The 16,706-nt window shown below is 45.1% G+C and overlaps 1 protein-coding gene across 4 annotated transcripts; it reads right to left on the bottom strand.

Annotated features, from left to right (window-relative positions):
- Nucleotides 1-2,117: 2,117 nt before the first annotated feature.
- Nucleotides 2,118-7,028, bottom strand: tyw3 (tRNA-yW synthesizing protein 3 homolog (S. cerevisiae)). 4 transcript variants are annotated; one of them, XM_026150399.2, is made up of 6 exons: nt 6,683-7,028; nt 6,077-6,157; nt 5,894-5,992; nt 4,221-4,292; nt 2,613-2,746; nt 2,118-2,513 (listed from the first exon to the last, which is right to left on the bottom strand). In XM_026150399.2, the coding sequence occupies exons 1-6, from the start codon at nt 6,848-6,850 to the stop codon at nt 2,270-2,272; spliced, it is 798 nt and encodes a 265-aa protein (XP_026006184.2). In that variant the 5' UTR covers nt 6,851-7,028; the 3' UTR covers nt 2,118-2,269. The 4 variants fall into 4 exon arrangements, with proteins under 4 accessions (XP_026006184.2, XP_080149002.1, XP_080149004.1 ...); XM_080292876.1 differs by having other exon boundaries at nt 2,118-2,516; nt 6,683-7,009; XM_080292878.1 differs by lacking the exon at nt 6,077-6,157 and having other exon boundaries at nt 6,683-6,998.
- Nucleotides 7,029-16,706: the final 9,678 nt, after the last annotated feature.

Below are 16,706 nucleotides of genomic sequence, written 5' to 3'. Positions count from 1 at the left end.
TGGCCAGTCTGGATGTTAGACTCTTTTTCTCTAATTGATCTTTCTGAGTTAACTTCAATAATTACTTCCTCCAAACCATCAACCTGTCTTTTAGACCCCATTCCTACAAAACTGCTCAAAGAAGTCCTGCCATTAATTAATGCTTCGATCTTAAATATGATCAACCTATCTCTAATAATCGGCTATGTACCACAGGCCTTCAAGCTGGCTGTAGTTAAACCTTTACTCAAAAAGCATCTCTAGACCCAGCAGTCTTAGCTAATTATAGGCCAATCTCCAACCTTCCTTTATATCAAACATCCTTGAAAGAGTAGCACACTCACAACTGTGGTTCAAGACCTGCGACCGCACTCATGCCTCAACAAGACGCAATAAGAAACGGCCGCAGCGCTTCAGGCACAGAAGCAATCGTGATGACATTTTGGATTAGGACTTGCAGCAAAGCTTCAATTTTTCAACATGAAACATAAAATTGTGACGCTGAGCTGCTAACACGTTTTAGAAGCCCCAAAAAACACTAAAAACATGTTTTTTAAAAAAAAAATACATCAGGAGTAAATCTAAAATTGCTCCTAATTCACTAAATGCCAACTCTGGTACAAAAGGCTCAATAAGCGCTCTGCACTGGGAGTAAAAGGACGAGTTATTTCTCTGCAGGAACACGCAAGCCTTCCTTCAGGGTTAATTATGTGCTTATAAATGCATTCCACAATCTTCAAGTCGGCAACAATCGCCATGAGTGTTAGAGACATGCCCACTGCACTCAAAGCTGGAGACAAAACCAAATCCGGCACAGAAACAGAGACCGATCACCTCCCGTGGCCTTACTCATGACTTTATATTCTTCTGTGAAAAGCTGTGAGAATTATTCTTTAATCCTTGAAAGAGTAGTTGTCAAACAGCTAACAGATCATCTGCAGAGGTTTATTTGAAGAGTTTCAGTCAGGTTTCAGAGCTCATCACAGCACAGAAACAGCTTTAGTGAAGGTTACAAATGATCTTCTTATGGCCTCTGACAGTGGACTCATCTCTGTGCTTGTCCTGCTAGACCTCAGTGCAGCGTTCGATACTGTCGACCATAATATCCTATTAGAGCGATTAGAACATATACAGAACATATACATGTATATATGTATATATATCTGTATATATACCTGGAGTTGCCCACCCCTGCTCTGGACACTTGCAGTCGTCACACATGGAAATCAAATGTGTGATAAGCTGCAGGATTCAAACACAAGTGTAACTTATAAACACATGTTCATACTTTTATTCCACAATCAGAGAGAAAGAAACAGAGAGAGAGTGCAGGACAGACAGACAGGTGACAGTCTCAGGTGTATACACTGCTACACAACAGCACAGAGAAGCAGGATTTAGTGTTTGTGTTATTACGAGTGTAAACAAGAAGAGTTCCAGATGGTGCAGTGGACACATGTGTGACTGCTGTGATTAAAGCATCTTTCTTTCAGCTTAACGAGTGAACCGTCAGCTCGTTCAAACACACGTTAAAGTCCGTTTGGCTCGACACCACCGAACAGAGGCAGCAATATAACACAGCTCACATTAACAGTGCAGTGAATCCTGCTTGTGCCGTGATGTTCAGGACTGCAAACCGAGCAGCATCACTGACTTTCAGCCTGTTGTGTTTGTGGATATATGACTGACTTTAATTATCCATAAAATGATCACATTTTCTAAGGTCAACTATTGAACGGCCTTTCAATTGGGACAGCCTTCGTCGCGTCGCTGTGACGTAATCGGCCTTAAAATGCAGCCTTTAAGGCGGCAGACCCTGAATTGGGATACAGCCTAAGACTCAGAGATAATCAAAGGAAAGATGTTTCTGAATGTGTGTTGCTAGCATCAAAATATGTTTCAGTAAATACAATGTCTTAGTTTTATGTGCCAGGATTGCTTCATACTGTCAGGTTCTGTATTTCAGGTCACGGTGTTCGCCCTCCATTCTAATGTAACTCAAGTCAATCATTTTTCTGAGCACTGCTGCACTCTAGTGGTCACAGCATGTAAATAAACTCTAAGTTCACATATTATGCTTTGAATTATTTTTTCGTTCTATACACAAATAAGAACTCAAATAAGTGATCCCTTCAGTCTTTTCTGTTTTGGTATTTGCTTTAATGTCGTTGTTACCATGGTGATCACAGTGATGAAAGCCCATCATCACTGCAACACTAGCAATCTCTAAAACTGAAAACTGGAAACTCTAGAATCCAGTGAAACCAGTCTGTGAAACTGAGCCATTAGTTCACGTGAACAGATCCAGACAGTCTTCTAGCCCTGGCACACTACAGTCCCCATCACCATGGCAACCGTCTGTCTCATGCTGCTCCCTCTTTCGCCTCCGTTTATATACACTAGTTTTTTTCCTCTCCTCCTTTTCCTCCTCTTCGTCTGTCCCCTTTTCTGTCTCCGGAGCATCATGAGGATCTTGGATCTGGACTCTTTGGAGTTTCTCTGTTAGCAGGGCTGAGTGGAGGTTCTGGTAGAACCTGCTGGCAGCAGAGAGAGAGAGAGAAATCACATGTTTGACAGGAAATCCAGTGAGACTCCAGTATGCCTCTGACTTTACAGCCAACCAACACACTGACCTGGATATCCTTCTATGGTTCTCCTCCATCTTCTGATTGGCTACCTGTGTTAGATAGGTGATGTATTCCTGTGGAAGTAGGAGCGTTCCATCATGGCTCAGAGGAACCTCCAGGCCATGGGTGCTACGGACTGCCTACAGGGACAAATGCAGTAAAGACATTTTTATTACTATGCTACAGTTTATGGAAGAAATGCCGACAACGAAGGTCTAATTTTACTGAATCATTGTAACTGTATTATACAAAGAGGGCATATACATGTGGGCAGCTGTGGATGCAGAGTGTCGACTACCAGAGGTTCAATCGTTAGCTACTCCAGCCTTCATGTATTCAAGTATCCTAGGCCACAGATACTGAACCGTGTGTGTGTGTGTGTGTGTGTGTCAGACAAGGTACTTCTGCAAAGAGCAGCTGGGGATGGAAAATGCGTTCAGCTGAATGCTGCTGTGAGTTGGCCTTATATAGAAGAAACTGAATTGAACTAAAATGAAACCTGAACAAAGCAACTGCATGAACATGTGTGGGACTGAGTGAAAATTTGTGGTAACCTCTGAGTGTCAGTTAGTGTAGAAAAGCCCCCCAAAAGAACCGTCAGTTCTCCGTCACTTATCCAACGGAGCGTTGCAGCGGCTGGAGCCCTGCTGTCATCACAGCATTGTTCTAATGAGACAACATGTCCTGGGAACCTCTCACGGAGATGTAGCCTGGTGGCATCAATCATAACGTCTCAGTACTGCTCTTATACATGATTTCATCCAACACCTAATGGCAGTGGGGCTGCTGCTCTATAGACCACGCCGTGTTAGCAGCGAGCACGGGGCAGGCTGCCACTTGCATGAAGTCTACTTCTGATCCATTCGGCTCAACAGCTGCATCACGACGGCGTGTCATCGTGCAGGAGTCAGCTGACTTTAATGTTCACTGTTTCTGTGCTTTCATCACTACTGTCAAACTCTTATAGTTACATTTCTACTTGTTACTCAGCATCTAGCTTTGATCAATAAGAACACTGTCTGTAAACTGTTAGTCCGATAATCACTGACACTGGAATTCACTTTGATGGCCTTCAACCTCCCCCAAACATCACAGCGACCTCACTCCCACTCATCCTCCTGTGCAAGCCCTCTTACAACAGACATGCACAGCAGGTTACATACATCAGGGCTGCTCAATTAATCGAACTTTAATCACGATTACGATCTGGGCTTTCAACGATCATTAAAAATGACTGAGCCGATTATTAGCCCCTCCCTCATGCTTTACTCTCGCGCTGCTCCGTGTGGAAAATCGAGCGCACCTCTATGCATTTCGAACACGCGTCACAGCAATTAAGAGGACCCGAGGGAAGCTCGGAAAGCTAAGCAGAAGTTATTTGGAGAGTGACTGCTGTTGGTTGAAAAGAGGTAAAAAACAAATAATCGAGATCTCAATTTCAGTGAAAATAATCGTGATTATCATTTTTGCCATAATCGAGCAGCCCTAACATACATACAAATATAAACATGGCAATCGTTGAAAATACGACCCCCCCCCACACACACACACACTGATAAATGCATCAGTGTAACGAGCCTGGCCAAAAGGATTCAGATTCATTTTTAAGCATACCGTGATGATTTTTCCCTTCTTGCCGACAGTGAGGCCTGAGTTCCTGAAGCCGGAGTCGATGGCCACTGAATGCTGCAGGTGAGACGACATGTTAGACACACACACAGTTTACCTGGATAAATTATTGAGACTCGATCCTAAACAATCCTCTCTTTGGTGTTAGAGGTGATCCTAATACTTTGTAGTGTGTTGACAATGTTAGAGAATAGTGACACTAAGGCACAGGTGTCGGACTCCAGGCCTGGAGGGCCGGTGTCCTGCAGGTTTTAGATGTGTCCTTGATCCAACACAGCAGATTTAAATGGATAAATTAGCTCCTCAACATGTCTTGAAGTTCTCCAGAAGCCTGTTAATGAACCAATCATGTGATTCAGGTGTGTAGACCCAGGGTGGGATCTAAACCTGCAGGACACCGAAGCCTGGAGTTCGACACCCCTGCACTAAGGCATGAGCTAGCTGCTTTACATAACAGCTGACAGAGGATTTGTCAGCAGCATGTGCCACGTTCAGCAGTGACAGCAGCACTGCATAAAAGCTTTAAGCATTCAAATTAAAGTGTGTCAAAAAGGGTCTTTCTTTGTAAAGGTGTAAAAAGGAAAAACAAAGCAGAATTTATAGGAGTCACAGTTTTCCCTGCAAAGCTAACTGAACACAGTGTGAGAGCATCTCTGTGAGCAGGGCCTCTACAGTGGGCAGTGATCTGCGCTACATGTGTGTCGAATGGCCATAAGTGGGAACAATCGTCACGTCGTAGCCAAAGAAAGAAAACTATAAAACATTACAAATGTCTGAGGTCATCTCAGTAAGGTTTCATCTTAATCAGCTCATCACCACATAAATTGGTTTCACTGAGTGAAATGTATTTTAGCTCCTTTGAAGCGAGGCTGAGTGAGTTTCTGACCCACAGTTAGTGTTTCTCCTTCAGTAGGAGCTATGGCCATAGCAGCACTGACCTGCTCACGAACTACAGAGATGTACTGCAGCATCGTGGGTTTAAAAAACCTTCACTTGTGTGCTAGCATGTTAGGCTTCACCCTGTACCTTTCACAGCTCCTCACGTAAACAGAGCAGTGCGAGAGCACCTGAAGCTGGATGTTGTCAACTACATGACCAAAGGCAACTGGATGGTTCGTATATGAAACTTGAGTCACAGTGTTACCCACACACAGTTTGGTCTTGTTGTTTCACTCTCCTGTATTCTCATATTTCTTACTATGAACAACTAAAACGTCCTTGGTCTCACCATGTCCAACAACCTGAGATGGACCTTCAGCACCTGAAGCCTGGTCAAAGCCCAAAGCCCCACCGCTGCAGAGCTGAAGGAGCTACAGCATGTGGTCCAAGACTGCACAGCGTGTAGTTACGCTGGCAAAAGCCCCATTTACACACGTGCAGGCATCAGCATATACACAGAAACACTGGAGGACTCACCACAGTGAGGAAAGATTTAGGGGATGAAACGTGTGTTCTTCATGTCAGTAAAGATCTTGACTCCTGTCGGTGTTGTGCTTCTTAAATGTTTGCAGAGTCACTGACATATATGAACGGCAGAAACAAGTCACTAAGCATAAGCAAGGGTCACGTTCAAGCCTAAAAGATTAGTAGAGCTGCCTTTGAGAGATAACTAACCAGAAAATGTGACAAATTATTTGTTTCTCCTAAGAAAGACTCACCATCAGCTGTGCGTCTTCCAGCCGTCGGCACTGAACATGGAGTACAAAGGGCTCAAACTTCAACACAGCATCACCGGAGCACCCGGCCAGAGCAGACAGCTAGAAAACACACACACAGGCATGTGATAAAACAGCACATTCAGCCACGACGGGTATTAATCGTCAGGACACCACGAGTCTCACCAGGTCCTCTGAGGTACACTTGTGATGTGAGACAAACAGCCAGGCACAGTTCTGTTTCTGGACAGCACTGCTCTCTGGAGCCTAGAGAGGGGGGACAACTGTCATGTTTCAGTACAGATTTCCATGGTTTTTGTTTGTTTGCTCCGACAGCAGTCAGGATGCGGTTTGCTGTCAAACAAACTGCAACTTAAGAAAACACCAGAGAACATGAAAGCAAGACAGCAAAACAAAAGGGATGTTGAATACGTCCAACAACGATAATGACGAACGCCTCCCAGAGTGTTGCATCTTGAACCAGTCTGCAGCACTGCAACAGCGATCAGGTCAGACACTTTCACCTCTACAGCTGACGATGTGCTGACAATCAGTCTCAAGTCACACAGTCTGCAAACTACGGCAACCAGGTCAGATCAACCGGAGCCTTCAAATGATTCCAAGAACTGCTCCTCTTCTCCGATCGCTGACAGCACAATGCTCTCCTCTGCAGCTTCATGTTTCAGCTGATTTCAGTTCAGAGGTATTACAGAAATAGAATGTGAAGGCAATCGTTTTCTCCCAGCTATTTGTCATAAACATCCCTCTATAATAAAAGTGTGTGAGACTCACCCCGTCGATGAGGATGACTCTCCCAGAGCAGGAGCTGGTGGTGAAGTACTCCTCCCGGCTGTTGAGCAGAGACACGACGTGCTCGATGGCCTCGTCCACGGCGCCCTTCTTACTCAGGTCCGCTTTGTTCAGGCACTGCTTTTTCCACTGAGCGAAGCTTTTCTCCATAGCTCCGCACGCCGAGCCGCTACTTTAACCTGGTTTGCCTGTCGCATGAGCCGGCCGTCATAAGCTTTCATCCCTTTTTACTTCACGGATGTTAGCTGTTAGCTTCACGGAGGGCTGGTTCTTCTTCTTCAGTGGGACTGGAACCGATGAAGGGCAGTCAGCAGCGACACTGCCATCTGCTGTAGTTAAGTGGAAGTGTAGCTGGGAAGACCGTTTTTTGGGTGATGGCCCTTTTAGAAGCAAGTCTCTCGTCTCGGTAGCCAAAAAGGCCTCCATGCAACAATATGAAGTTCTTTGTGTGTCTCTTTTATAATAACAGTGTCCTTGGGGTCATTAGTGTTACTGCTGAAGTTGAAGCATACGCTACTAAGGTATGGTTCTTGGTGACCAACGGGCTGGTTTGAGTATGTCAGAAACTGCTGATTTACTGGGATTTTCACAGTCATTTCTACAGTTTACAGAGAATAGGATGAAAAAGAGGAAATATCCATCGAGCTGCAGTTCTCTGGGTGAAAATGCCAAAGGGCAGAGGAGAAAGGCTAGACTGCCCCAAGCCTGTAGGAGGGCAATAGTAACTTAAAAAGGGCACTTGTTAAAACCAAGGTATGCAGAAAAGCATCTCTCAGTGCAGCAGGTTCAACGCTGAAATGAAACAGATGGACTAAAGTTGCCACAGAAATTGCCACTCCTGTCAACTAAGACCAGTATACTGAGGCTACAGGTCACAAAGACTCACTGAAACTGGACAATAGAGGACTGGAAAAAACATTGCCAGCAATGTTCCCTCTAAGCTGCGCGCGTGCGCAATTGCGCACTGCTGGCACGGTCTCTGCACAGAAAATCTGCGTTGCGCACAAGAAAAAATCTAACCTGAATTGAAATTAAAATTAAAACTTTAACAATTCTGTTCTGCAGTGTCAGTCAGTGACTGGCTGCTCCCGTATGGGATTAGAACGATGCCACCTTATCCCATAGTCCAGCCAATAATGCGATTTACATTCGTATATACGCAGCTATGACAGCGTCCTTATGTGCCGGTGTTTTAGCTGGCAAAGCGGCTGATGTGGAGTGAAGCCACGTTAATGACTAGGGATGGGTACTGATAAGATTTCCACGATTCCGATTCCATTTTCGATTCTGTTTAACGATTTGATTCTTTATCGATTCTTTTAAAAAAGGAGAACACTAAGGTCGATTAGCTTAGAACTTTGTTTTATATCTTCTCTTTGAACAAGATAGAAATTTAGGAGTAACATGGCCTTACAAACCCAACAGTGACATCTTAAGAGATCCAGCCTGTGGCTCTTCAATGGGGCGTCACAGGGTCCCCAGGAAAAAAATGTATATGTAAAATAATAAAATAAATATTCTTCTGTAGCAACAACAAAGTATAACATAAATTATTCTGTAGCAATTACACAAGAATATCCAGTAATGCCCCTGCCTACAATTAAACACATTCACTCACTGAAAATCATCTGCTGTGGCAAACGGCTGCAAGCCTTTGACCACAAACTGAGTCTCTGCTCGGTGACATTCGTCTATCCTGCCTGAAAGGAGACGCTACCGGTAGACTGCAGCAAGAACTGCCAGCATCTGAGCCAGACTCTGTCTCTCTCATCATGGTCACCTAAATGCACAGTAATGGCAGGTTTGTAATAAGGCAGATCGCGCTAACATAATATGCACTGTTATTGATTATTTACCTGCCGCATTAACAGGAGAGGACGTGCAAACGTTACCGCTGCTGCTGGGTTGAGATTCACGAGTCCGGAGCGGAATTAAAAACACGACATTCATTTAAGGTCATCGCGTGTTTTTTGCATATTCGTAGTGTTTCCTCCCTTAAATGAAATATCTACTTTGCAAGTATTGCAAGTTGCCCTGTTGTCATTCGTTCTGTAAAGTATAACCAAACTTTTGAGCGTTTGAGCCGTTTAGGCGCCGTGTTTCCTGCCAGGTAAATGACGCACCGCAACGTGGTGACGTCATTCGGGGCGACTGGAATCGATAAGGGAATCGTTTGCAAAAATGGCAAACAATTCCAAGGAATTGAAACAGTGGGAACCGGTTCTCAACAAGAACCGGGTTTCGATACCCATCCCTATTAATGACAACGTGTACAACCATTGGAGACGTGAGCAGGACAGACGGAACAACTGACGGACAAAGTGTGGACTTTATACCAGTTTTTAAATTGTGTTGATCGGCCACGTAAAACCAGAGTTATGATAAAATATCTGCAATGTTTGGTTTTCTTCCTGAATACTGTCGTTGTTTATGTTTACTGCGGGAAGAAACGGTAAAGACGATAGTGATACATCTGCTGCTGTCAGGCCTGCAGGTATCAGGCTGCTGTTCTCCTTCATCTCATAGTGGACAGAAATTATTTTTGGAGCGGCACAAATAATTTGTGTGGCATCAGATTTGATGCAGAACAGCTGATTGTTCTGTAAATAGTTTGAAATGTTTATTTAAAAACGTCTTGGCTGCATTTTTAGGTAAACAGCTGCAAAAAACTTTGTTGTTTGCAAAACTCAGTTACTTTTTTGAAGAAGTAACTATATAATTAATAGCCCAACATTGGTCATTATATCCTGTATTTTGCAGACAGAGTTACAGACTCTCTCCCAGACCACAGACTCAGAATACAAGTCAGAGCTTTATTTAAAGAAAGTTGTGTTTTCAAAATTGAAGTTCAAATTATTTTTTACTTCTAATAGTGTTAACATGCTGCACAGGTCATGGACAGTTAATTAAAAGTAGTCTAACATAAATGCTGTAATTTGATTACTTTAATAAAACATGTAACTTGGATGGATTCGATGCCAGCGTGACCACAGTGCACACGTCTGCTGTCGCTCACAGTGGTCCAAGGGACGCTCGGGGAGTTTGTGTGTTCGCTCAGACACGTGAAACATTAGAGGGAACATTGATTGCCAGGTATGATAAGTCTTGTTTCCTGTTGCGACATTAAGATGGTAGGGTCAGAATTTGCCATAAACAACTTGAAAGTATCCATGCAGGATCCATCCAGCCTTGTATCAACAGTTCAGGCTGCCGGGGGTATAATGGCGTGGGGAATATTTTCTTGTTGTTGTTGTTCCCAGAGTCAGAACCAGACACGGAGAAGCTGCATTCAGCTTTTATGCTCCTTATATCTGGAACAAACTCCCAGAAAGCCTCAGATCAGCTGAAACACTCAGTTTATTTAAATCCAGGTTGAAGACTCACCTGTTCTCAGCTGCATTTGAATAAAGCACCAAATCCACACTTTAAGCTTAAATTTCAAAACTTACATTTAACTACTGATTTTATCTACTGTTCTGATTTTATCTGTTTTGATTTTATATACTGTTTTGTTTGTTTGTTTGTTAATTAGTTAGTTAGTTTATTTGCTTGTTTTAATCAATTTTAAATCATGCTTTTTATTTGTTCTTGTTTCTAATGTCTCTGTAAAGCACTTTGAATCACCTTGTTGTTGAATTGTGCTATACAAATAAACTTGCCTTGCCTTGTTTTTTGTTTTCAAATAAATTAAAACCAACAAAGACAGATGATAATATGACAGTGACTTTATTTGCTTGGCACACTTTGCTCTCCTTGGCCCCCACTGAGGATTGTTTAAATGTTACAGGCGAACTGCTCATTGTTGCTGACCATGTCAATCCCTTTATCGTCACAGTGTACCCAGGAAATGCCTTCTCTCGGTCCACAAAACACATGTAGACTGGTTTGGAAAACTCCCATGGACCCTCAAATATTTTTGAAAGGATAAATAACTGGTCTAGTGTTCCGCGACCAGGTTAAAAATTGCATTGTTCCTCCTCTATCCGAGGTTGAACTGATGGACAGACTCACATTTCCAGTACCCTGGTATAGACCTTTCCAGTGGGGCTGAGTAGTGTCATCCCCCTGAAGTTTGAGAACACCCACCACCTTATCAAAGATGGGATCCACCACCCCAGTCTGTCATTTCAGAGATACCATCCAGATGTCCATGTGATATGGTATAGAGGTGTGTCAACCAAAACAGCCCTACAACATCCAGAGCATTCAAGAACTCTGTGCACCCCAGGGGCCACAAAGAAGTTGTCTAACTACCTCAGTGACCTGGCCTCAGGAGAGGGCTCGTCGTCCCCCTTGTCCCCAAACTCAGCTTCTTCTACAGAATGTGTGTCAGTGGGATTAAGGAGGCCCTCGGAGTATTCCTTCCAACTCCCAACTACCTGAGCACATCAGCACCCCACCCCCACTATACACTGTGTGAGCAGAGCACTGCTTCCCTCCTCAGTTGCATGAAAATTTGCCAGAATTGCTTCAAGGCAGACTGAAAGTCTTGATCCATGGCCTCACCAAACATCTCCCACACCAGCGTTTTTGCTTCAGCTACGATCCGAGCCACAAACCATTTGGACTGCCAGTACCCATCAGCTGTGTCAGAAATCCTACAGGCTAAACAAGCCTGAAAAGCAACACCTTGCAGTTGCAGCTCCTTGCAGGAGCCTCAGCGATGGAGGTGTAGAACGTTCCATTCAGACTCAGTGTCCCCAGCTTCCCATCAAATCTTTTGTAGCTCTGCTGGGGGTGGGAGTTGAAGATCTCTTAGACTGGGGCCTCTGCCAGGCATTCCCAGTGCACCTGGCAAATTTGGGTGTGCCAGGTCTGTCCGACGTCTTTTCCCACCACCTGATCCAACTCGCCACCAGGTGTTGATCAGTTAACAGCTCTGCCCTTCTCTTCACCTGAGTGCTACTTAGGATGTCCTGGTGCGTTGTGCACTTATGAACATCCTTATGTGTGAATACGGTGTCAAACTACCGTGACTCTTGAACCACTGGTGCAATTGCAAAATTCCAGCAGTTCCTGAAAGCAGCAATTCTGTGCTTTTTACTGATATTAGGGTCATTATGGTAATCCTAAGCAAGGCACCACATCCAAGTCTTGGCAAAGAGCACAGAAAACAAGACAGCAAGCAGCAAAAATAAAACAACAAAAAACACGATAAAGAGCTCTTCGTCTGGTCCCCTCACACAGGACCTGTTTGCTTTTGGAGACTACCAGGGGGCAGTAAAAGTCCCTGGACAACATAGTCCCTTGGATCACTGGGACACACAAACCCCTCCACCATGACAAGGTGCTGTAACAGCCACTATGGTGTGGTGTCCCTCTAAGACACCCAAGTCGAGGGTTGATGGTGTCATCAGTTTGTGCCACTGCTCTGCTCTCTCTCTCTGTGATTGTGTGGACATGTGCTTGCACGCTAGTGCATGAGGAGGGACGGATTTTATGTTTTACCTCTCCAGACACCTTTGTTTGCAACGTTATTGGTTGTACGAACACTGTGCGCTATGTTTGTTAAGCTGCAGCCGTTCAACCGGGCTTATATGGTTGATGAAGAGAAGGTATATTAAAGAACACACTGTGGAATTCCCAACACCAGCGTGAGTGTGTATTCTTCCGCCTAGCCTGCGAGGTGTTTTGCCGCCTCTTCTCAACCACACAACACAACCCAACGTTACAAAATGGCGCCCGAACATCTTCTCTTGGACCTCAGTGTGCAGTATCTTCGAGCGGTTGATGATTGGTACATAAAAAGGTACGACGCGGCAAAGTGGATGTCTGCCGTGTTTCTCGGGAACGGACCAGGCTGGCCTGGACGCGGACGTCGGGAGGATCGAAGGGTCGCGGCGGTGCATTTCCGTGGCAACGACTGGAGCCGCTTCAGCGCTGTTTGTGGACTGTGGTGCCGTTCTCTATTTGGCCTCTTCGTCGTGGCTCCATTGGATGTGCGTGGACCTGCGTTTCCTGGGCGTGGGTTCGATGCGGCTTTGCCATAGTTCTTGAATTTGTATTTTTTCTAATGTAGGGGAGACCGGGGATAGTTGTAACATTTTTCACATTTCTGTCTGTAAATTGGAGCTCTTTTAAGGTAGTGGATTCAAAATGTAATGCAAAGTATTTACATGTCTCTGCTATTAAATAGTGCAGCTATTTTCTCTGCAGCACAATTACCCAGTGCATGGTATGGCCTCAAACACAAAGAGTGAAATGTTACAATTAACCCCATAGTCTGGGTTAGTTGTAACATATCCTGGGGTGAAATGTAACACAATGAAATAAGGGTACTAACAAAATATTAACATGTAATCTTTGTTTATTCAACACATGAATGCACTTAGAGCCATTTATGTAGCTGTGTGTGTGACAGAATGCAGAAATCTAGCTTTTGAACATATTCCAACCCCCCAAAAAAGACAAATTATGGAATTTTCTGCAACTGAACATTAATTTTGGTTGGTCTTCCTTGAGTTTGGCCTCATTGGCTCAGTGGGCATTATAACCTACAACTCTTGCACCAATTTTGAACATAACAATGAAGCTGAAAAAATGTAGTTGTTCACCAGCATCGCAATTCCATTACTTTTTATCATGGCTTACCTTGGTGTGGTTTGCAAAGTGCTTCAGAAAGATGAGGAAATCTGCTTCTTGCACCCATCCTGATTTATTTCCACTACCAGTACTTCCTACTGGCCCATCTCTGACACAGAGGTCTGCATAATGTGGGAACACAAACAGTGGAGGAATTGTGTTGCCAATGGCATTAACCGCATATACAAAAGCGACCAGTGAACCTCTCTCTGCTGATGTCGTTCACAAACTTGTTTAATATAAGTTAAAGTAATAGTGTGGTAACATCTGCATTATTGTTACAACTAACCCAGACTGTTGCTGTTACAACTAACCCAGACTGTTGCTGTTACAACTGACCCAGACTCCTATAGCCATGAACTAGCTAACATTACAGCCAACGGCTAAACATTAGCACTAAAGACTTACACAGAATATATCCCCATAGACATACAAATAACATAATTTAAGTTTGATGAGTTTAACTGCAAAGTAGATAATGCTATTAGAAATTGAAATAAAGTAGAAAAACTTACTTTTGGGCATACAAATTACTTTTTTTCGTGTTAAATTGTCTGTGTTTGACGAAATGTGCTGATTTTTCACGTGATAGCAGAACTGAATTGGGCATGCACAGGATGAGTCACATCATTTGAAACTTAGCCCTGATTGGAGAAACTGGAAGTGTTACAACTGACCCACGTAACAACTATCCCCGGTCTCCCCTATTTCGTGTTGGTTACTGTTGTGACATGACTGCTGTTTAAGTTTTCTACAGTACTTTCTGGTACTGTTTTCACATATTATGCTTACTGTTGCTGTTTTTGAGGAAAAAGAAGAAACACAATGAAAGAAAAAGGGAATTTCATTCTGTAATTGTCCTGGCTATCCTAAGTTTATTTTCTTTCTTTAACATTTGTTTAAATGGACATTCACCATGTGGGACACTGTCATGTATGCCAGTTTGTCGATTTTGCACTGTACATTTCCCTGTTTTGGTTTTAACTTCTTATCCTGCTGACCATGTATGGAGGCTGGTTAAGTCTGGACTGTACCGATGCTGTACAGGTGTGTAACAATTCCTCCACAACCTGCTTACTACCTAAAGTAGCTATGTGTAGTGAAAGGGGGTAGCGGGAGGAGGGTCACCTGGGTTCGGCTGAGGACAGCCTTTGTTTAACCCGGGGGGAATATGTAACAGCCACTATGGTGTGGTGTCCCTCTAAGACACCCAAGTCGAGGGTTGATGGTGTCATCAGTTTGTGCCACTGCTCTGCTCTCTCTCTCTGTGATTGTGTGGACATGTGCTTGCACGCTAGTGCATGAGGAGGGACGGATTTTATGTTTTACCTCTCCAGACACCTTTGTTTGCAACGTTATGGGTTGTACGAACACTGTGCGCTATGTTTGTTAAGCTGCAGCCGTTCAACCGGGCTTATATGGTTGATGAAGAGAAGGTATATTAAAGAACACACTGTGGAATTCCCAACACCAGCGTGGGTGTGTATTCTTCCGCCTAGCCTGCTAGGTGTTTTGCCGCCTCTTCTCAACCACACAACACAACCCAACGTTACAGTGCCAATACATAGAGGGACTATGACAGTAGTATGGTTCAGTTTTTCTAAATGTTTTCATTGTAGTAAAACAAATTCTAAGAGCATTAGGGATGCTCACAGCAACATTAGTCACGTCAGTTGCATCTCTGCCAGTAAGGACATCAGCTGCTGTCAATCTGCGTAATCAGAAGATCACTCTCACCTGCCTGCCCACCTGTTCACTATCCTCGCCTGCTCCGCTTGGAAGGACGCTTCCCTCTCGGCTCATCGACACCCCGGACCTTCTCTGGCTTCCCCCGCAGTGCCGCTCACCCTTGTCTCAAGTAAGCCACCCACACATTCCACAGTACAGTCATGTCCCGTCCCTGGCGGCGCATATCGCTAACTCCTCTCTCTCTGATTTCAGACCCACCTCTCTGCGAGACTTTTCCTGTGCACTTTCACTTTTCACTTGTAAATAAATTCACTTTTGCATCGAACCACTCCGAGTTCAGTGTCTGCTTTTAGGTTCATTCCTGTGCCGCCCGTGACGTAGCTCTGCCTCCCAGGACATGAAGCAGGCATCGAGGAAATCCAGGCCCCAGAAATCTAGAGGCCCCCCAGAGCACGAGAGCCCATGGAGGACCACCAGAGGGGCAGTCGCACCACCCACCTAGAAAAGAGCTGAGGAGAGCCCCAGAGGGGGGGGAGGGTCACCAGCAGCAGCCACAGTGCAGAAGCCACAGGGGGCCATGGTGACAACCCCGCAGGCTTTGCTGAGAACTGGCAAAGTCAGGGTGGAACGATCACCGGGCCCAGAGATCTGAGAGCCAGGGGCCCTCCACACCCCAGAAGGGGCCCGACCAAGCCACGGGCTCCAGGCCCTGCCAAGGAGCCGCCAGGAGTGAGCCACTACATACCTGGGCACCTAGCCCCTCCAGGCCCCCACACCTGGAGGGGCTTCAGATGTTCCCAGAGAGGTGGGGTCTATGACCCGACCTGGCACATGGACAAACAGGCACACACAGACACAAACATGCATTCCCACCCTCGTGCACACATATACAAATACTCAGCACTCGCACAACACGGAGACACACAGAACTGAACGCAGTACACGCACTCACACTCCCCAAATGGGTCCAGGCACCAGCACCCCCAGAGGGGAAGCCCACCAGCTCGGACCCAGACCAGATGGCCAGCTCCTCCTCCCGGCCCCCATCTGCAATGGTGACGAGGGTGTGAAGACCCCATACCTCACGCCGCCCGCTCATATGTGGTGTTGCTGCGTGCTGCTCTAAAGTGCATTTAAAACATGGCAGGGGCACAGTGCCAGCTACCTCTGCCAGACAGCAGCTGGTGTCAGCACGGCCCCTCCCAAGAACCCTCAATGTCTACATGTGTTTAAAATCGAGAGTCGGGCACCGGCGCCAGAGGTGACGGTGAATGAACAGACTGTCCTCTGAATGCCGTTTAATGTGCCCACCCCCAAGGCCCTATATGTATGTGTTATGAGAGTGTGAGTAATGTGAGCGTCTAAGTTGTGGACAAAACTGAGGCACAGGTGGCCAGAAGGAGACAGAGGAGGACTGCCTCCTGCACCTACGCGCTCCCTCAGACGTGACTGCAGACGCGCCAAAAGGAGATGGGAAAAGGACAGATTGCACGTTTACCTACAGACTTTAAGGACTCGTCTTTCTGCTCACCAAGAAGCTGTAAAAACTGCAAAGACAACGTTTGTCTCAAACTTAGTGTCAGTAAACAGTCACAGGCCTCAGGTACTTTTTAATGTCCTTAACCGCTTTCTTAGTTCACGTGATAATGCTGGAGTCATTTCTTCACCAAGTATGTGCGATGATGTTTTAGCATTTTTTAATGTCAAGATCCTATCGATTAGGGCCCTTGTCTCG

Source organism: Astatotilapia calliptera, chromosome 18, assembly GCF_964374335.1.
Source record: "Astatotilapia calliptera chromosome 18, fAstCal68.1, whole genome shotgun sequence".
In the NCBI taxonomy this organism is placed as follows: Eukaryota; Metazoa; Chordata; class Actinopteri; order Cichliformes; family Cichlidae; genus Astatotilapia; species Astatotilapia calliptera.
The sequence above is the reverse complement of the archived record's forward strand: the minus strand, read 5'-3'. Positions and strand labels throughout refer to the sequence as shown.